The sequence below is a fragment of the Daphnia pulicaria genome, chromosome 4, assembly GCF_021234035.1.
Source record: "Daphnia pulicaria isolate SC F1-1A chromosome 4, SC_F0-13Bv2, whole genome shotgun sequence".
Taxonomy (NCBI): Eukaryota; Metazoa; Arthropoda; class Branchiopoda; order Diplostraca; family Daphniidae; genus Daphnia; species Daphnia pulicaria.
Window position 1 is genome coordinate 9268051 of NC_060916.1, and position 20297 is coordinate 9288347.

Below are 20297 nucleotides of genomic sequence, written 5' to 3' on the forward strand. Positions count from 1 at the left end.
CACCCCTCGTCCCTTGAGGGATCACCCCTATTTTATTTCGCCGTACCTGAGTGCCTTTTTTTCGAAAAATTTTTGCCAGCCACCGGACTCGAACTCGGAACTTGTTTGCTCAACATGTACTACCAGCCGAATACTATAACCACTACACCATATATGATGCGAACATTTTCACATATGTTGTATTTAAACCATCAGTATCGAAAATAAGACTATGAAGAGACAATACAGCTCACAAATTTGGCAACTCACGTTTAGACAGTTGTCTTATATAGAGGCAATGGCAACAATGACGGTAACAAAAGAATTGCCACCCTTTGGCTCTTTTGAGCCTTATAAAAGACATGATTTGCATAAATGGCTCTTATTACACCATTATGGACGACCTGACAGCTACATTTTCGCGGTCGCAATACGCGTCCAAGAAATTAACGCACGGGAGAGATCTTTTATCGAGTTGGACAGTTTTCAAAGTGTGCGAGTTAGTTACGAATATTAGTTTACGAGGTAATATGGCTCTACGTTTCGCCATGAATTATCCTTATGTGTGTCTGTTATTCCAGGTATTTTGCTTGTTAAGTTTTTAATGGACGAAGGGCTTCTTCCTGGGGAACGGAAATGCCCAGTTTCTAATTGTGGCCACCCTATGCGACTCCATCAGTCATCGGCTTACCCTGACGGTTGTTATTGGTATTGCGGGCACGTCAACAAAAAAAAACAAGAGAAGGTGCAAAAAAAACCTTAGTGTTCGGACTGGAACTTGGTTTTCCCAATCTCGCCTTTCTCTTGTAGAAATAGTAAGTCTTATCACGCTTCATGGCAAATTATACCTACTAATCGGTTTTTTCTTTGCCGATCTAGATTGCATATACATTTTTTTGGTGGCGTGGCACACCATCTGATCAAATCATCGAAGATCTACAAATTAACAACAGGGAAACCATTGCTCATTGGAACAGGAAGAGTAGGGAAATAGCCGTTATCATGTGTTTTGTTCTTTCCGAGCCTATTGGCGGGCCTGGCTCTGTTGTCGAGATCGATGAATCGATGTTTGGCAAACGTGAGTTATTTCACTTTAACTTCGACCTTCATTAAAGTTAACTACTTAAACTTTTTTTTCTCGCAGGCAAATATAACAGAGGAAAGATGAGGAAGGGTGTCTGGGTTTTCGGGGGAGTGGAACGTGGGTCCAATAGGTGTTTTTTAGTTCCGGTAAAAAACCGGAAGGCGTCCACTCTGATACCTATCATTAAGCATTTTATTCTGCCCGGCACGCTTATTTTATCAGATTGCTGGATGGCTTACAGCAAATTGAAGTAAGGGAGGTTAAAATATTTTTTTTTTAAATCTATATTAATTTATTTACAGTCTAGAGGGATACGAACACCAAACTGTAAATCACTCCCGATTTTACAAAGACCCAGTTACCGGCGTGCACACGAATACAGTAGAAGGTATGTGGGCTCACGCTAAACGGGATTTTATTAAGGGAGGACGACCAAAACGACACATGTACGGTTACCTGGCTACTTTTATGCTGAAACGGAAGCTGGCTGGCGAGCCAGGTAAAACGTTCGTCGATTTTATCAAGATGGCTCACGACTGTGTCGAAGTTGGATACCCGGAAGGCGACCACCACCTCCATATTCCAGAAGCCCACCCTGAACTTGATGATTCATCAGGCTCTGAACCAGATGACGACATCGATGACTTCCGGGAGTTGCTGATGGAGTGGGTAGGTGGAGAAGAAGATATCTTCACCTTCCCGGATACCTTCTCTTTAGCCGAACGCCGCCAGATCCACAACATCTGTGATCAGCTCAAGCTCGTCCACAAGAGCACCGGCGAAGGCGATTCAAGAAGGCTGGTTGTCACGAGGGTCCCAATCACTCCCGATGGAGTCATCTGCGTGATTCCCTCCGTGACTCCAACATCTGACTTTCCCGACAGATCGGTCAACCATTCTCCAACAGCTCCTGTTTTAGCCATTGAATATCCTCAAGCAGATGATCGACATGTACCACCACCAACTAATATAGAGCCCAGAGCAAGCAAACGCCAAAAGAAATTACCGACTCATTTAGCGATTTATCAGTTATGATCTTTTCATTTTTTACTTTTTTCAACTTGTTTTTTATTATCATGTTTCGTTTCTTTATGAAGTTCACTTTTTACTTGTTCTTTTTAAATACACTTTGACGTCTTAAACTTAAAGAATTGCTATCTGGCTGCCGTTCTTTCAGCTAATTGATTACTTAAGAAAGAAACATGAGTTGTAGCTAGAGAAAATAATTTTATGTATTTGAAGTCAGTCTTTCCACAACTTCCATGGTGTAGTGGTTATAGTATTCGGCTGGTAGTACATGTTGAGCAAACAAGTTCCGAGTTCGAGTCCGGTGGCTGGCAAAAATTTTTCGAAAAAAAGGCACTCAGGTACGGCGAAATAAAATAGGGGTGATCCCTCAAGGGACGAGGGGTGGGCTCAGGGGTGCGCAAAGGGGCGGCCAAGGACGCTACGGAAGCCCGGTAAACCAAAAACTTTAAAGTCGATTTACTCAGGGATGCGTTCATTTGCACAAACTTTCCCATATACCATTCGAATCGGCTTAACGAGCTCTATCGAATGGCGTTAAGTTTGATTAGATTGGAGATTCCGTGCCACTCTAGGCCACTGCCGAATGCTGGAGCCCATTTCCAACGGTAGAGGGGCAAGTTTTTGGTCTTGATGAGGGGAGACGGCGTAAAAGAAGAGACACTTAGAAAGGTTGAGGATGACGTGTTGATCAAAAAGCCATCGATCAGTGCGACAAGTCCAGTGACTAAGGTTTGCAATAGCAGCCTGTTGGTCAGAATAGCAGCCTGTTGGTCAGAATGGCAGCCTGTTGGTCAGAATAGCAGCCTGTTGGTCAGAATGCATTGGCGTGCATTGGCGTGCTCTGGCGTGCATTGGCGTGCACTGGCGTGCATTGGCGTGCTCTGGCGTGCTGTGGCGTGCATTGGCGTGCTCTGGCGAGCTCTGGCGTGCTCTGGCGTGCTCTGCTATGCAGAACTCAAGTGCTTGACAATAGAACTCCACTACCCGACAAAAGAACTCAAATTACTTGAAAAATTATAAAAAATTCCAGTGGTGTGATGTGCGTTTTTCTAAAACTTTTTGTTCATGAACTGCTCTATAAATTTATTGATTCAATAGACTTGATATGGTGTATTGGACATTGATTTACACATCCTGTAATTAAAAAATGGTTTTAACAAGAGAAATAAATATTATAGCAACTTCAAGTGCTGAGCTTTTCTCTGCTGTGCTCTACCGTGCTCTTGCGTGCTCTGGCGTGCACTGGCGTGCTCTACCGTGCTCTGGGGTGCTCTAGCGTGCTCTGGCGTGCACTGGCGTGCTTTGGCGTGCTCTAGCGTGCTCAGGCGTGCTCTGGCGTGCTCTGGCGTGCTCTGGAGTGCTCTGGCGTGCACTGACGTGCACTGACGTGCACTGGCGTGCTCTGGCGTTCTCTGGCGTTCTCTGGCGTGCTCTGGCGTGCATTGGCGTGCATTGGCGTGCTCTGGCGTGCATTGGTGTGCACTGGCGTGCTCCGGCGTGCACTGGCGTGCATTGGCGTAATCTGGCGTGCATTGGCGTGCACTGGTGTGCACTGGCGTGGTCTGGCGTTCATTGGCGTGCATTGGCGTGCTCTGGCGTGCATTGGCATTGGCGTGCTCTGGCGTGCACTGGCGTGCTTTGGCGTGCATTGACGTGCACTGGCGTGCTCTGGCGTGCATTGACGTGCTCTGGCGTGCACTGACGTGCTCTGGCGTGCTCTGGCGTGCTCTGGCGTTCTCTGGCGTGCACTGGCGTGCTCTGGTGTGAATTGGCGTGCTCTGGCGTGCACTGGCGTGCTCTGGCGTGCACTGGCGTGCTCTGGCGTGCACTGGCGTGCTCTGGCGTGCACTGGCGTGCTCTGGCGTGCACTGGCGTGCTCTGGCGTGCACTGGCGTGCTCTGTCGTGCACTGGGCTGCTCTGGCGTGCACTGGCGTGCTCTGGTGTCCACAGACGTGCTCTGGCGTGCTCTGTCGTGCTCTGGCGTGCTCTGCTATGCAGAACTCAAGTGCTTGACAATAGAAATCAACTACCCGACAATAGAACTCAAATGACTTAAATAATTTTTAAAAATTCAAGTGCTGTGATGTGCGTTTTTCTAAAACTTTTTGTTCATGATTTTCTCTATAAATTTATTGATTCAATAGACTTGAAATGGTGTATTGGACATTGATTTACACATCCTGTAATTGAAAAATGGTTTAACAAGTGAAAAAAATATTATAGCAACTTGCTGCGCAAGTGCTGAGCTGTTCTCTGCTGTGCTCTTCCGTGCACTGGCGTGCTCTGGCGTGCTCTGGCGTATACTGGCGTGCTCTGGCGTGCACTGGCGTGCTCTGGCGTGCACTGGCGTGCTCTGGTGTGAATTGGCGTGCTCTTGCTTGCACTGGCTTGCTCTGGCGTGCATTGACGTTCTCTGGCGTGCTTTGGCATGCTCTAGTGTTAATTGACGTGCTCTGGCCTGCACTGGCGTGCATTGACGTGCTCTGGCGTGCATTGGCGTGCTGTGGCGTGCACTTGCGTGCTCCGTCTTGCTCTAGCGTGCAGTGGCGTGCTCTGGCGTGCACTTGCGTGCTCCGTCGTGCACTGGCGTGCTCTGGCGTGCACTGGCGTGCACTGGCGTGCTCTGCCTTGCACTGGCGTGCTCTTTTGTGAATTGGCGTGCTTTGTCGTGCTTTGTCGTGCTCTGGCGTGCATTGACGTAATCTGGCGGTCACTGGCTTGCTCCGGCGTGCATTGACGTGCTCTGGCGTGCACTGGCGTGCTCTGGCGTGCACTGGCGTGCTCTGGTGTAAATTGGCGTGCTCTGGAGTGAACTGGCGTGCTCTGGCGTGCACTAGCGTACTCTGGTGTCAATTGGCGTGCTCTGGCGTGCTCTGGCATGCACTGGCGTGCTCTGGCGTGCATTGCCGTGCTCTGAATTGCACTGGCGTGCCGCAAGTGCTTGTCAATAGAAATCCACTATCCGACAATAGAACTCAAATGACTTAAATAATTTTTAAAAATTCAAGTGCTGTGATGTGCGTTTTTCTAAAACTTTTTGTTCATGATTTGCTACATAAATTGATTGATTCAATAGACTTGAAATGGTGTATTGGACATTATTTTACACATCCTGTAATTGAAAAATGGTTTTTACAAGTGAAAAAAATATTATAGCAACTTCAAGTGCTGAGCTGTTCTCTGCTGTGCTCTACCGTGCACTGGCGTGCACTGGCTTTCACTGGCGTGCTCTGGCGTATACTGGCGTGCTCTGGCGTGCACTGGCGTGCTCTGGCGTGCATTGACGTGCACTGGCGTGCACTGGCGTGCTCTGGTGTGAATTGGCGTGCTCTTGCGTGCACTGGCTTGCTCTGGCGTGCATTGACGTTCTCTGGCGTGCACTGGCGTGCTCTAGTGTTAATTGACGTGCTCTGGCGTGCACTGGCGTGCATTGACGTGCTCTGGCGTGCACTTGCGTGCTCCGTCGTGCTCTGGCGTGCACTGGCGTGCTCTGGCGTGCACTGGCGTGCTCCGTCGTGCACTGGCGTGCTCTGGCGTGCACTGGCGTGCACTGGCGTGCTCTGGCTTGCACTGGCGTGCTCTTTTGTGAATTGGCGTGCTTTGTCGTGCTTTGTCGTGCTCTGGCGTGCACTGGCGTGCTCTGGCGTGCACTGGCGTGCTCTGGCGTGCTCTGGCTTGCTCTGGCGTGCATTGACGTGCTCTGTCGTTCTCTGGCTTGCTCTGGTGTGCATTGACGTGCTCTGGCGTGCACTAGTGTGCTCTGGCGTGTTCTGGTGTGAATTGGCGTGCTCTGGCGTGCATTGACGTGCTCTGGCGTGCATTGACGTGCTCTGGCGTGCATTGACGTGCTCTTGCGTGCACCGGCGTGCTCTGGCGTGCATTGACGTAATCTGGCGTGCTCTGGTGTGAATTGGCGTGCGCTGGCGTGCACTGGCTTGCTCTGGCGTGCATTGACGTGCTCTGGCGTGCACTGTTGTGCTCTGGCGTGCACTTTTGTGCTTTGGCGTGCACTGGCGTGCTCTGGCGTGCAATTGCGTGCTCTGGCGTGCAATGGCGTGCTCTGGTGTGAATTGGCGTGCTCTGGCGTGCACTGGCGTGCTCTGGCGTGCATTGACGTGCTCTGGAGTGCACTGGCGTGCTCTGGAGTGCACTGGCGTGCTCTGGCGTGCTCTGGCGTGCATTGACTTGCTCTGGAGTGCACTGGCGTGCATTGGCGTGCTCTGGCGTGCATTGACGTAATCTGGCGGTCACTGGCGTGCTCCGGCGTGCATTGACGTGCTCTGGCGTGCACTGGCGTGCACTGGCGTGCTCTGGCGTGCACTGGCGTGCTCTGGTGTAAATTGGCGTGCTCTGAAGTGAACTGGCGTGCTCTGAAGTGCACTAGCGTGCTCTGGTGTGAATTGGCGTGCTCTGGCGTGCTCTGTCATGTACTGGCGTGCTCTGGCGTGCACTAGCGTGCTCTGGCGTGCATTGCCGTGCTCTGGCATGCACTGGCGTGCCGCAAGTGCTTGTCAATAGAAATCCACTATCCGACAATAGAACTCAAATGACTTAAATAATTTAAAAAAATTTAAGTGCTGTGATGTGCGTTTTTCTAAAACTTTTTGTTCATGATTTGCTATATAAATTTATTGATTCAATAGACTTGAAATGGTGTATTGGACATTGATTTACACATCCTGTAATTGAAAAATGGTTTTTAAAAGTGAAAAAAATATTATAGCAACTTCAAGTGCTGAGCTGTTCTCTGCTGTGCTCTACCGTGCACCGGCGTGCACTGGCGTGCACTGGCGTGCTCTGGCGTATACTGGCGTGCTCTGGCGTGCACTGGCGTGCTCTGGCGTGGATTGACGTGCACTGGCGTGCACTGGCGTGCTCTGGTGTGAATTGGCGTGCTCTTGCGTGCACTGGCTTGCTCTGGCGTGCATTGACGTTCTCTGGCGTTTACTGGCGTGCTCTAGTGTTAATTGACGTGCTCTGGCGTGCACTGGCGTGCATTGACGTGCTCTGGCGTGCACTTGCGTGCTCCGTCGTGATCTGGCGTGCACTGGCGTGCTCTGGCGTGCACTTGCGTGCTCCGTCGTGCACTGGCGTGCTCTGGCGTGCACTGGCGTGCACTGGCGTGCTCTGGCTTGCACTGGCGTGCTCTTTTGTGAATTGGCGTGCTCTGGCGTGCTTTGTCGTGCTCTGGCGTGCACTGGCGTGCTCTGGCGTGCATTGACGTGCTCTGGCGTGCACCGGCGTGCTCTGGCGTGCATTGACGTATTCTGGCGTGCTCTGGTGTGAATTGGCGTGCGCTGGCGTGCACTGGCTTGCTCTGGTGTGCATTGACGTCTCTGGCGTGCACTGTTGTGCTCTGGCGTGCATTGTCGTGCTCTGGCGTGCACTGGCATGCTCTGGCGTGCTCTGGCGTGCATTGACGTAATCTGGCGTGCTCTGGTGTGAATTGGCGTGCGCTGGCGTGCACTGGCTTGCTCTGGCGTGCATTGATTTGCTCTGGCGTGCACTGGCGTGCTCTGGCGTGCACTGGCGTGCTCTGGCGTGCACTGGCGTGCTCTGGCGTGCACTGGCGTGCTCTGGCGTGCACTGGCGTGCTCTGGCGTGCATTGACGTAATCTGGCGGTCACTGGCGTGCTCCGGTGTGCACTGGCGTGCTCTGGTGTAAATTGGCGTGCTCTGGAGTGAACTGGCGTGCTCTGGCGTGCACTAGCGTGCTCTGGTGTGAATTGGTGTGCTCTGGCATGCAGTGGCGTGCTCTGGCGTGCACTGGCGTGCTCTGGCGTGCACTAGCGTGCTCTGGCGTGTACTGGCGTGCTCTGGCGTGCACTGGCGTGCTCTGGTATGCACTGGCGTGCTCTGGCGTGCACTTGCGTGCTCTGGCGTGCACTGGCGTGCTCCGGCGTGCACTGGCGTGCTCCGGCGTGCACTGGCGTGCTCTGGTGTAAATTGGCGTGCTCTGGCGTGCACTGGCGTGCTCTGGCGTGCACTGGCGTGCATTGACGTGCACTGGCGTGCTCTGGCGTGCTCTGGCGTTCTCTGGCGTGCACTGGCGTGCTCTAGTGTGAATTGGCGTGCTCTAGCGTAATCTGGCGTGCATTGGCGTGCTCTTGCGTGCACTGGCGTGCTCTAGCGTGCATTGACGTGCACTGGCGTGCTCTGGCGTGCTCTGGCGTTCTCTGGCGTGCACTGGCGTGCTCTAGTGTGAATTGGCGTGCTCTGGCGTGCACTGGCGTGCTCTGGTGTCCACAGACGTGCTCTGGCGTGCTCTGTCGTGCTCTGGCGTGCTCTGCTATTCAGAACTCAAGTGCTTGACAATAGAAATCCACTACCCGACAATAGAACTCAAATGACTTAAATAATTTTAAAAAATTCAAGTGCTGTGATGTGCGTTTTTCTAAAACTTTTTGTTCATGATTTGCTCTATAAATTTATTGATTCAATAGACTTGAAATGGTGTATTTGACTTTGATTTAAACATCCTGTAATTGAAAAATGGTTTTTAAAAGTGAAAAAAATATTATAGCAACTTCAAGTGCTGAGCTGTTCTCTGCTGTGCTCTACCGTGCACCGGCGTGCACTGGCGTGCACTGGCGTGCTCTGGCGTATACTGGCGTGCACTGGCGTGCACTGGCGTGCTCTGGCGTGCATTGACGTGCACTGGCGTGCTCTGGTGTGAATTGGCGTGCTCTTGCGTGCACTGGCTTGCTCTGGCGTGCATTGACGTTCTCTGGCGTGCACTGGCGTGCTCTAGTGTTAATTGACGTGCTCTGGCGTGCACTGGCGTGCATTGACGTGCTCTGGCGTGCACTTGCGTGCTCCGTCGTGCTCTGGCATGCACTGGCGTGCTCTGGCGTGCACTTGCGTGCTCCGTCGTGCACTGGCGTGCTCTGGCGTGCACTTGCGTGCTCCGTCGTGCACTGGCGTGCTCTGGCGTGCACTGGCGTGCTCCGTCGTGCACTGGCGTGCTCTGGCGTGCACTTGCGTGCTACGTCGTGCACTGGCGTGCTCTGGCGTGCACTGGCGTGCACTGGCGTGCTCTGGCTTGCACTGGCGTGCTCTTTTGTGAATTGGCGTGCTCTGGCGTGCTTTGATGCGCTCTGGCGTGCACTGTTGTGCTCTGGCGTGCATTGTCGTGCTCTGGCGTGCACTGGCGTGCTCTGGCGTGCTCTGGCGTGCAATGACGTAATCTGGCGTGCTCTGGTGTGAATTGGCGTGCGCTGGCGTGCACTGGCTTGCTCTGGCGTGCATTGATTTGCTCTGGCGTGCACTGTTGTGCTCTGGCGTGCACTGGCGTGCACTGGCGTGCTCTGGCGTGTACTGGCGTGCTCTGGCGTATACTGGCGTGCTCTGGCGTGCACTGGCGTGCTCTGGCGTGCACTGGCGTGCTCTGGCGTGCACTGGCTTGCTCTGGCGTGCACTGGCGGGCTCTGGCGTGCACTGGCGTGCTCTGGCGTGCATTGACGTAATCTGGCGGTCACTGGCGTGCTCCGGTGTGCACTGGCGTGCTCTGGTGTAAATTGGCGTGCTCTGGAGTGGACTGGCGTGCTCTGGCGTGCACTAGCGTGCTCTGGTGTGAATTGGTGTGCTCTGGCATGCAGTGGCGTGCTCTGGCGTGCACTGGCGTGCTCTGGCATGCACTGGCGTGCTCTTGCGTGCACTAGCGTGCTCTGGCGTGTACTGGCGTGCTCCGGCGTGCACTGGCGTGCTCTGGTGTGAATTTGCGTGCTCTGGCGTGCACTGGCGTGCTCTGGCGTGCACTGGCGTGCTCTGGCGTGCATTGACGTGCACTGGCGTGCTCTGGCGTGCTCTGGCGTTCTCTGGCGTGCACTGGCGTGCTCTAGTGTGAATTGGCGTGCTCTAGCGTGCTCTGGCGTGCATTGGCGTGCTCTGGCGTGCACTGGCGTGCTCTAGCGTGCATTGACGTGCACTGGCGTGCTCTGGCGTGCTCTGGCGGTCTCTGGCGTGCACTGGCGTGCTCTAGTGTGAATTGGCGTGTTCTGGCGTGCACTGGCGTGCACTGGGCTGCTCTGGCGTGCACTGGCGTGCTCTGGTGTCCACAGACGTGCTCTGGCGTGCTCTGTCGTGCTCTGGCGTGCTCTGCTATTCAGCACTCAAGTGCTTGACAATAGAAATCCACTACCCGACAATAGAACTCAAATGACTTAAATAATTTTTAAAAATTCAAGTGCTGTGATGTGCGTTTTTCTAAAACTTTTTGTTCATGATTTGCTCTAAAAAATTTATTGATTCAATAGACTTGAAATGGTGTATTTGACTTTGATTTAATTATCCTGTAATTGAAAAATGGTTTAACAAGTGAAAAAAATATTATAGCAACTTCAAGTGCTGAGCTGTTCTCTGCTGTGCTCTACCGTGCACTGGCGTGCACTGGCGTGCACTGACGTGCTCTGGCGTGCTCTGGCGTATACTGGCGTGCTCTGGCGTGCATTGACGTGCTCTGGCGTGCACTAGCGTGCTCTGGCGTGCATTGACGTGCACTGGCGTGCACTGGCGTGCTCTGGCGTGCATTGGCGTGCTCTAGCGTGCACTGGCTTGCTCTGGCGTGCATTGACGTGCTGTGGCGTGCACGGGCGTGCTCTGGTGTAAATTGGCGTGCTCTGGCGTGCACTGGCGTGCTCTGGCGTGCACTGGCGTGCTCTGACGTGCACTGGCGTGCTCTGGCGTGCACTGGCGTGCTCTGGCGTGCACTGGCGTGCTCTGGCGTGCACTGGCGTGCTCTGGCGTGCAGTGACGTGCTCTGGCGTGCACTGGCGTGCTCTGGCGTGCACTGGCGTGCTTTGGCGTGTATTGACGTGCTCTGGCTTGCACTGGCGTGCTCTGGAGTGCACTGGCATGCTCTGGCGTGCACTGGCGTGCTCTGGCGTGCATTGACGTGCTCTGGCGTGCACTGGCGTGCTCTGGTGTGAATTGGCGTGCTCTGACGTGCACTGCCGTGCTCTGGCGTGCAATGACGTGCTCTGGCGTGCTCTGGCGTGCACTGGCGTGCTCCGGCGTGCACTGGCGTGCAATGGCGTGCTCTGGCGTGCATTGACATGCACTGGCGTGCTCTGGCGTGCACTGGCGTGCTCCGGCGTGCACTGGCGTGCTCTGGCATGCACTGGCGTGCTCTGCTTTAAATTGGCGTGCTCTAGCATGCACTGGTGAGCTCTGGCGTGCATTGACGTGCACTGGCGTTCTCTGGTATGAATTGGCGTGCTCTGGCGTGCACTTGCGTGCTCTGGCGTGCACAGGCGTGCACTGGCGTGCTCTGGTGTGAATTGGCGTGCTCTGGCGTGCACTGGCGTGCTCTGGCGTGCACTGGCGTGCTCTGGCGTGTATTGACGTGCTCTGGCGTGCACTGGCGTGCTCTGGCGTACATTGACGTGCTCTGGCGTGCACTGGCGTGCTCTGGTGTGAATTGGCGTGCTCTGGCGTGCACTGGCGTGCTCTGGCGTGCACTGGCGTGCTCTGGCGTGCATTGACATGCACTGGCGTGCTTTGGCGTGCACTGGCGTGCTCTGGCGTGCACGGGCGTGCTCTGGTGTGAATTGGCGTGCTCTGGCGTGCACTGTTGTGCTCTGGCGTGCACTGTTGTGCTCTGGCGTGCACTGGCGTGCTTTGGCGTGTATTGACGTGCTCTGGCTTGCACTGGCAAGCTCTGGAGTGCACTGGCATGCTCTGGTGTGCACTGGCGTGCTCTGGCGTGCATTGACGTGCTCTGGCGTGCACTGGCGTGCTCTGGTGTGAATTGGCGTGCTCTGTCGTGCACTGGCGTGCTCTGGCGTGCAATGACGTGCTCTGGCGTGCTCTGGCGTGCACTGGCGTGCTCCGGCGTGCACTGGCGTGCTCTGGTTTGAATTTGCGTGCTCTGGCGTGCACTGGCGTGCTCTGGCGTGCACTGGCGTGCTCTGGCGTTCATTGACGTGCACTGGCGTACTCTGGTGTGAATTGGCGTGCTCTGGCGTGCACTGGCGTGCACTGGCGTGCTCTGGCGTTCATTGACGTGCACTGGCGTGCTCTGGTGTGAATTGGCGTGCTCTGGCGTGCACTGGTGTTCTCTGGTATGAATTGGCGTGCTCTGGCGTGCACTGGCGTGCTCTGGCGTGCATTGACGTGCTCTGGCGTGCACTGGCGTGCTCTGGTGTGAATAGGCGTGCTCTGGTGTGCTCTGGCGTGCACTGGCGTGCTCTGGCGTGCACTGGCTTGCACTGGCGTGCTTTGACGTGCTCTGGCGTGCACGGGCGTGCTCTGGTGTAAATTGGCGTGCTCTGGCGTGCACTGGCGTGCTCTGGCGTGCATTGACTTGCTCTCGCGTGCACTGGCGTGCTCTGGCGTGGCCTGGCGTGCACTTGCGTGCACTTGAGTGCTCTGGCGTGCAATGGCGTGCTCTGGTTTGAATTGGCGTGCTCTGGCGTGCACTGGCGTGCTCTGGTGTGTATTGACGTGCTCTGGCGTGCACTGGCGTGCTCTGGCGTGCATTGACGTGCTCTGGCGTGCACTGGCGTGCTCTGGTGTGAATTGGCGTGCTCTGGCGTGCACTGGCGTGCTCTGGCGTGCACGTGCGTGCTCTGGCGTGCATTGATGTGCTCTGGCTTGCACTGGCGTGCTCTGGCGTGCACTGGCGTGCTCTGGCGTGCACTGGCGTGCTCTGGCGTGCATTGACGTGCACTGGCGTGCTCTGGTGTGAATTGGCGTGCTCTGGCGTGCACTGGCGTTCTCTGGTATGAATTGGCGTGCTCTGGCGTGCACTGGCGTGCTCTGGCGTGCATTGACGTGCTCTGGCGTGCACTGGCGTGCTCTGGTTTGAATAGGCGTGCTCTGGTGTGCTCTGGCGTGCACTGGCGTGCTCTGGCGTGCACTGGCTTGCTCTTGCGTGCATTGACGTGCTCTTGTGTGCACTGGCGTGCTCTGTTGTGAATTGGCGTGCTCTTGCGTGCACTGGCTTGCTCTGGCGTGCATTGACGTGCTCTGGCGTGCATGGGCGTGCTCTGGTGTGAATTGGCGTGCTCTGGCATGCACTGGCGTGCTCTGGCGTGCACTGGCGTGCTCTGGCGTGCATTGACGTGCTCTGGCGTGCACTGGCGTGCTCTGGCGTGCATTGACGTGCTGTGGCGTGCACTGGCGTGGCCTGGCGTGCACTTGCGTGCTCTGGCGTGCACTGGCGTGCTCTGGTGTGAATTGGCGTGCTCTGGCGTTCATTGGCGTTCTCTGGCGTGCACTGGCGTGCCCTGGCGTGCCCTGGCGTGCTCTGGCGTGTATTGACGTGCTCTGGCGTGCACTGGCGTGCTCTGGTGTGAATTGGCGTGCTCTGACGTGCACTGCCGTGCTCTGGCGTGCAATGACGTGCTCTGGCGTGCTCTGGCGTGCACTGGCGTGCTCCGGCGTGCACTGGCGTGCTCTGGCATGCACTGGCGTGCTCTGGTTTTAATTGGCGTGCTCTAGCGTGCACTGGCGTGCTCTGGCGTGCACTGGCGTGCTCTGGCGTGCATTGACGTGCACTGGCGTGCTCTGGTGTGAATTGGCGTGCTCTGGCGTTCATTGTCGTGCACTGGCGTGCTCTGGTGATAATTGGCTTGCTCTGGCGTGCACTGGCGTTCTCTGGTATGAATTGGCGTGCTCTGGCGTGCACTGGCGTGCTCTGGCGTGCATTGACGTGCTCTGGCGTGCACGGGCGTGCTCTGGTGTAAATTGGCGTGCTCTGGCGTGCACTGGCGTGCTCTGGCGTGCATTGACTTGCTCTCGCGTGCACTGGCGTGCTCTGGCGTGGCCTGGCGTGCACTGGCGTGCTCTGGTGGGAATTGGCGTGCTCTGGCGTGCACTGGCGTCCTCTGGCGTGTATTGACGTGCTCTGGCGTGCACTGGCGTGCTCTGGCGTGCATTGACGTGCTCTGGCGTGCACTGGCGTGCTCTGGTGTGAATTGGCGTGCTCTAGCGTGCACTGGCGTGCTCTGGCGTGCACTGGCGTGCTCTGGCGTGCACTGGCGTGCTCTGGCGTGCACTGGCGTGCTCTGGCTTGCACAGGCGTGCTCTGACGTGCACTGGCGTGCTCTGGCGTGCACTGGCGTGCTCTGGCGTGTATTGACGTGCTCTGGCGTGAACTGGCGTGCTCTGGCGTGCACTGGCGTGCTCTTGCGTGCACTTGCGTGCTCTTGCGTGCACTTGCGTGCTCTGGCGTGAATAGGCGTGCTCTGGCGTGCACTGGCGTGCTCTGTTGTGCACTGGCGTGCTCTGGTGTGAATAGGCGTGCTCTGGCGTGCACTGGCATGCTCTGGCGTGCTCAAGCGTGCATTGGCGTGCTCTGGCGTGCACTGGCGTGCTCTGTTGTGCATTGACGTGCACTGGCGTGCTCTGGCGTGCATTGACGTGCTCTGGCGTGCACTGACGTGCTCTGGCGTGCTCTGGCGTGCACTGGCGTGCTCTGGCGTGCACTGGCTTGCTCTGGCGTGCATTGACGTGCTCTTGTGTGCACTGGCGTGCTCTGTTGTGAATTGGCGTGCTCTTGCGTGCACTGGCTTGCTCTGGCGTGCATTGACGTGCTCTGGCGTGCATGGGCGTGCTCTGGTGTGAATTGGCGTGCTCTGGCGTGCACTGGCGTGCTCTGGCGTGCACTGGCGTGCTCTGGCGTGCATTGACGTGCTCTGGCGTGCACTGGCGTGCTCTGGCGTGCATTGACGTGCTGTGGCGTGCACTGGCGTGGCCTGGCGTGCACTTGCGTGCTCTGGCGTGCACTGGCGTGCTCTGGTGTGAATTGGCGTGCTCTGGCGTTCATTGGCGTTCTCTGGCGTGCACTGGCGTGCCCTGGTGTGCCCTGGCGTGCTCTGGCGTGTATTGACGTGCTCTGGCGTGCACTGGCGTGCTCTGGTGTGAATTGGCGTGCTCTGACGTGCACTGCCGTGCTCTGGCGTGCAATGACGTGCTCTGGCGTGCTCTGGCGTGCACTGGCGTGCTCCGGCGTGCACTGGCGTGCTCTGGCATGCACTGGCGTGCTCTGGTTTTAATTGGCGTGCTCTAGCGTGCACTGGCGTGCTCTGGCGTGCACTGGCGTGCTCTGGCGTGCATTGACGTGCACTGGCGTGCTCTGGTGTGAATTGGCGTGCTCTGGCGTTCATTGTCGTGCACTGGCGTGCTCTGGTGATAATTGGCTTGCTCTGGCGTGCACTGGCGTTCTCTGGTATGAATTGGCGTGCTCTGGCGTGCACTGGCGTGCTCTGGCGTGCATTGACGTGCTCTGGCGTGCACGGGCGTGCTCTGGTGTAAATTGGCGTGCTCTGGCGTGCACTGGCGTGCTCTGGCGTGCATTGACTTGCTCTCGCGTGCACTGGCGTGCTCTGGCGTGGCCTGGCGTGCACTGGCGTGCTCTGGTGGGAATTGGCGTGCTCTGGCGTGCACTGGCGTCCTCTGGCGTGTATTGACGTGCTCTGGCGTGCACTGGCGTGCTCTGGCGTGCATTGACGTGCTCTGGCGTGCACTGGCGTGCTCTGGTGTGAATTGGCGTGCTCTATTGTGCACTGGCGTGCTCTGGCGTGCACTGGCGTGCTCTGGCGTGCACTGGCGTGCTCTGGCGTGCACTGGCGTGCTCTGGCTTGCACAGGCGTGCTCTGACGTGCACTTGCGTGCTCTGGCGTGCACTGGCGTGCTCTGGCGTGCACTGGCGTGCTCTGGCGTGTATTGACGTGCTCTGGCGTGAACTGGCGTGCTCTGGCGTGCACTGGCGTGCTCTTGCGTGCACTTGCGTGCTCTTGCGTGCACTTGCGTGCTCTGGCGTGAATAGGCGTGCTCTGGCGTGCACTGGCGTGCTCTGTTGTGCACTGGCGTGCTCTGGTGTGAATAGGCGTGCTCTGGCGTGCACTGGCATGCTCTGGCGTGCTCAAGCGTGCATTGGCGTGCTCTGGCGTGCACTGGCGTGCTCTGTTGTGCATTGACGTGCACTGGCGTGCTCTGGCGTGCATTGACGTGCTCTGGCGTGCACTGACGTGCTCTGGCGTGCACTGGCGTGCTCTGGCGTTCTCTGGCGTGCACTGGCGTGCTCTGGTGTGAATTGGCGTGCTCTGGCGTGCACTGGCGTGCTCTGGCGTGCACTGGCGTGCACTGGCGTGCACTGGCGTGCACTGGCGTGCACTGTCGTGCTCTGGCGTGCACTGTCGTGCTCTGGCGTGAATTGGCGTGCTCTGGCGTGCATTGACGTGCTCTGGTGTGCACTGGCGTGCTCTGGCGTGCTCTGGCGTGCATTGACGTAATCTGGCGTGCTCTGGTGTGAATTGGCGTGCGCTGGCGTGCACTGGCTTGCTCTGGCGTGCATTGATTTGCTCTGGCGTGCACTGGCGTGCTCTGGCGTGCATTGACGTGCTCTGGCGTGCTCTGGCGTGCATTGACGTGCTCTGGCGTGCACTGGCGTGCTCTGGCGTGCATTGACGTGCTCTGGCGTGCACTGGCGTGGCCTGGCGAGCACTTGAGTGCTCTGGCGTGCACTGGCGTGGCCTGGCGAGCACTTGAGTGCTCTGGCGTGCACTGGCGTGGCCTGGCGAGCACTTGAGTGCTCTGGCGTGCACTGGCGTGCTCTGGTGTGAATTGGCGTGCTCTGGCGTGCATTGGCGTTCTCTGGCGTGCACTGGCGTGCTCTGGCGTTCACTGGCGTGCTCTGGCGTGTATTGACGTGCTCTGGCGTGCACTGGCGTGCTCTGGCGTGCACTGGCGTGCTCTGGCGTGTATTGACGTGCTCTGGCGTGCACTGGCGTGCTCTGGCGTGCACTGGCGTGCTCTGGCGTGCACTGGCGTGCTCTGGCGTGCACTGGCGTGCTCTGGCGTGCACTGGCGTGCTCTGGCGTGCACTGGCGTGCTCTGGCGTGCACTGGCGTGCTCTGGCGTGCACTGGCGTGCTTTGGCTTACACAGGCGTGCTCTGGAGTGCACTGGCATGCTCTAGCGTGCACTGGCGTGCACTGGCGTGCATTGACGTGCTCTGGCGTGCACTGGCGTGCTCTGGTGTGAATTGGCGTGCTCTGGCGTGCACTGGCGTGCTCTGGCGTGCATTGACGTTCTCTGGCGTGCACTGGCGTGCTCTGGCGTGCACTGGCGTGCTCTGGCGTGCATTGACGTGCACTGGCGTGCTCTGGTGTGCACTGGCGTTCTCTGGTATGAATTGGCGTGCTCTGGCGTGCACTGGCGTGCTCTGGCGTGCATTGACGTGCACTGGCGTGCTCTGGCGTGCACTGGCGTGCTCTGGCGTGCACTGGCGTGCTCTGGCGTGCATTGACGTGCACTGGCGTGCTCTGGTGCGCACTGGCGTTCTCTGGTATGAATTGGCGTGCTCTGGCGTGCACTGGCGTGCTCTGGCGTGCATTGACGTGCTCTGGCGTGCACTGGCGTGCTCTGGTTTGAATAGGCGTGCTCTGGTGTGCTCTGGCGTGCACTGGCGTGCTCTGGCGTGCACTGGCTTGCTCTGGCGTGCATTGACGTGCTCTGGCGTGCACGGGCGTGCTCTTGTGTAAGTTGGCGTGCTCTGGCGTGCACTGGCGTGCTCTGGCGTGTACTGATGTGCTCTGGCGTGCACTGGCGTGCTCTGGCGTGCATTGACGTGCTCTGGCGTGCACTGGCGTGCTCTGGTGTGAATTGGCGTGCTCTGGCGTGCACTGGCGTGCTCTGACGTGCATTGACGTGCTCTGGCGTGCACTGGCGTGCTCTGGTGTGAATAGGCGTGCTCTGGTGCGCTCTGGCGTGCACTGGCGTGCTCTGGCGTGCACTGGCTTGCACTGGCGTGCATTGACGTGCTCTGGCGTGCACGGGCGTGCTCTGGTGTAAATTGGCGTGCTCTGGCGTGCATTGGCTTGCACTGGCGTGCATTGACGTGCTCTGGCGTGCACGGGCGTGCTCTGGTGTAAATTGGCGTGCTCTGGCGTTCATTGGCGTTCTCTGGCGTGCACTGGCGTGCCCTGGCGTGCCCTGGCGTGCTCTGGCGTGTATTGACGTGCTCTGGCGTGCACTGGCGTGCTCTGGCGTGCATTGACGTGCTCTGGTGTGCACTGGCGTACTCTGGTGTGAATTGGCGTGCTCTGGCGTGCACTGGCGTGCTCTGGCGTGCATTGACATGCACTGGCGTGCTCTAGCGTGCACTGGCGTGCTCTGGCGTTCACGAGCGTGCTCTGGTGTGAATTGGCGTGCTCTGGCGTGCACTGGCGTGCTCTGGCGTGCACTGGCGTGCTTTGGCGTGTATTGACGTGCTCTGGCTTGCACTGGCGTGCTCTGGAGTGCACTGGCATGCTCTGGCGTGCACTGGCGTGCTCTGGCGTGCATTGACGTGCTCTGGCGTGCACTGGCGTGCTCTGGTGTGAATTGGCGTGCTCTGACGTGCACTGCCGTGCTCTGGCGTGCAATGACGTGCTCTGGCGTGCTCTGGCGTGCACTGGCGTGCTCCGGCGTGCACTGGCGTGCTCTGGCATGCACTGGCGTGCTCTGGTTTTAATTGGCGTGCTCTGGCGTGCACTGGCGTGCTCTGGCGTGCATTGACGTGCACTGGCGTGCTCTGGTGTGAATTGGCGTGCTCTGGCGTGCACTGTCGTGCTCTGGCGTGCTCTGGTGATAATTGGCTTGCTCTGGCGTGCACTGGCGTTCTCTGGTATGAATTGGCGTGCTCTGGCGTGCACTGGCGTGCTCTGGCGTGCATTGACGTGCTCTGGCGTGCACGGGCGTGCTCTGGTGTAAATTGGCGTGCTCTGGCGTGCACTGGCGTGCTCTGGTGTGAATAGGCGTGCTCTGGTGCGCTCTGGCGTGCACTGGCGTGCTCTGGCGTGCACTGGCTTGCACTGGCGTGCATTGACGTGCTCTGGCGTGCACTGGCGTGCTCTGGCGTGCACTGGCGTGCTCTGGCGTGCACTGGCGTGCTTTGGCGTGTATTGACGTTTTCTGGCTTGCACTGGCGTGCTCTGGAGTGCACTGGCATGCTCTGGCGTGCACTGGCGTGCTCTGGCGTGCATTGACGTGCTCTGGCGTGCACTGGCGTGCTCTGGTGTGAATTGGCGTGCTCTGACGTGCACTGCCGTGCTGTGGCGTGCAATGACGTGCTCTGGCGTGCTCTGGCGTGCACTGGCGTGCTCCGGCGTGCACTGGCGTGCTCTGGCATGCACTGGCGTGCTCTGGTTTTAATTGGCGTGCTCTAGCGTGCACTGGCGTGCTCTGGCGTGCACTGGCGTGCTCTGGCGTGCATTGACGTGCATTGACGTGCACTGGCGTGCACTGTCGTGCTCTGGCGTGCACTGTCGTGCTCTGGCGTGAATTGGCGTGCTCTGGCGTGCATTGACGTGCTCTGGTGTGCACTGGCGTGCTCTGGCGTGCTCTGGCGTGCATTGACGTAATCTGGCGTGCTCTGGTGTGAATTGGCGTGCGCTGGCGTGCACTGGCTTGCTCTGGCGTGCATTGATTTGCTCTGGCGTGCACTGGCGTGCTCTGGCGTGCATTGACGTGCTCTGGCGTGCTCTGGCGTGCATTGACGTGCTCTGGCGTGCACTGGCGTGCTCTGGCGTGCATTGACGTGCTCTGGCGTGCACTGGCGTGGCCTGGCGAGCACTTGCGTGCTCTGGCGTGCACTGGCGTGCTCTGGTGTGAATTGGCGTGCTCTGGCGTGCATTGGCGTTCTCTGGTGCGCACTGGCGTTCTCTGGTATGAATTGGCGTGCTCTGGCGTGCACTGGCGTGCTCTGGCGTGCATTGACGTGCTCTGGCGTGCACTGGCGTGCTCTGGTTTGAATAGGCGTGCTCTGGTGTGCTCTGGCGTGCACTGGCGTGCTCTGGCGTGCACTGGCTTGCACTGGCGTGCATTGACGTGCTCTGGCGTGCACGGGCGTGCTCTGGTGTAAATTGGCGTGCTCTGGCGTGCACTGGCGTGCTCTGGCGTGCATTGACTTGCTCTCGCGTGCACTGGCGTGCTCTGGCGTGGCCTGGCGTGCACTGGCGTGCTCTGGTGTGAATTGGCGTGCTCTGGCGTGCACTGGCGTGCTCTGGCGTGCATTGACGTGCACTGGCGTGCACTGGCGTGCTCTGGTGTGAATTGGCGTGCACTGGCGTGCTCTGGCTTGCACTGGCGTGCTCTTTTGTGAATTGGCGTGCTTTGTCGTGCTTTGTCGTGCTCTGGCGTGCACTGGCGTGCTCTGGCGTGCACTGGCGTGCTCTGGCGTGCTCTGGCTTGCTCTGGCGTGCATTGACGTGCTCTGTCG

General features: G+C 57.8%; 1 protein-coding gene across 1 annotated transcript; it reads left to right on the plus strand.

Annotated features, from left to right (window-relative positions):
- The first annotated feature begins 981 nt into the window (after positions 1-981).
- On the plus strand, positions 982-2098 carry LOC124337679. Its single transcript, XM_046791717.1, has 3 exons — positions 982-1057; positions 1124-1313; positions 1366-2098. Exons 1-3 carry the CDS (start codon positions 982-984, stop codon positions 2096-2098), a joined length of 999 nt encoding a protein of 332 aa, XP_046647673.1.
- The last annotated feature ends 18199 nt before the right edge of the window (positions 2099-20297 follow it).

Bases quoted from the DNA above. Each gene is read 5' to 3' on its own strand.
- LOC124337679 (XM_046791717.1), top strand. From the start codon at position 982: ATGTGTTTTGTTCTTTCCGAGCCTATTGGCGGGCCTGGCTCTGTTGTC. The intron at 1,058-1,123 runs GTGAGTTATTTC...TTTTTCTCGCAG, and splicing joins TGAATCGATGTTTGGCAAAC to GCAAATATAACAGAGGAAAG. The intron at 1,314-1,365 runs GTAAGGGAGGTT...ATTTATTTACAG, and splicing joins ATGGCTTACAGCAAATTGAA to TCTAGAGGGATACGAACACC.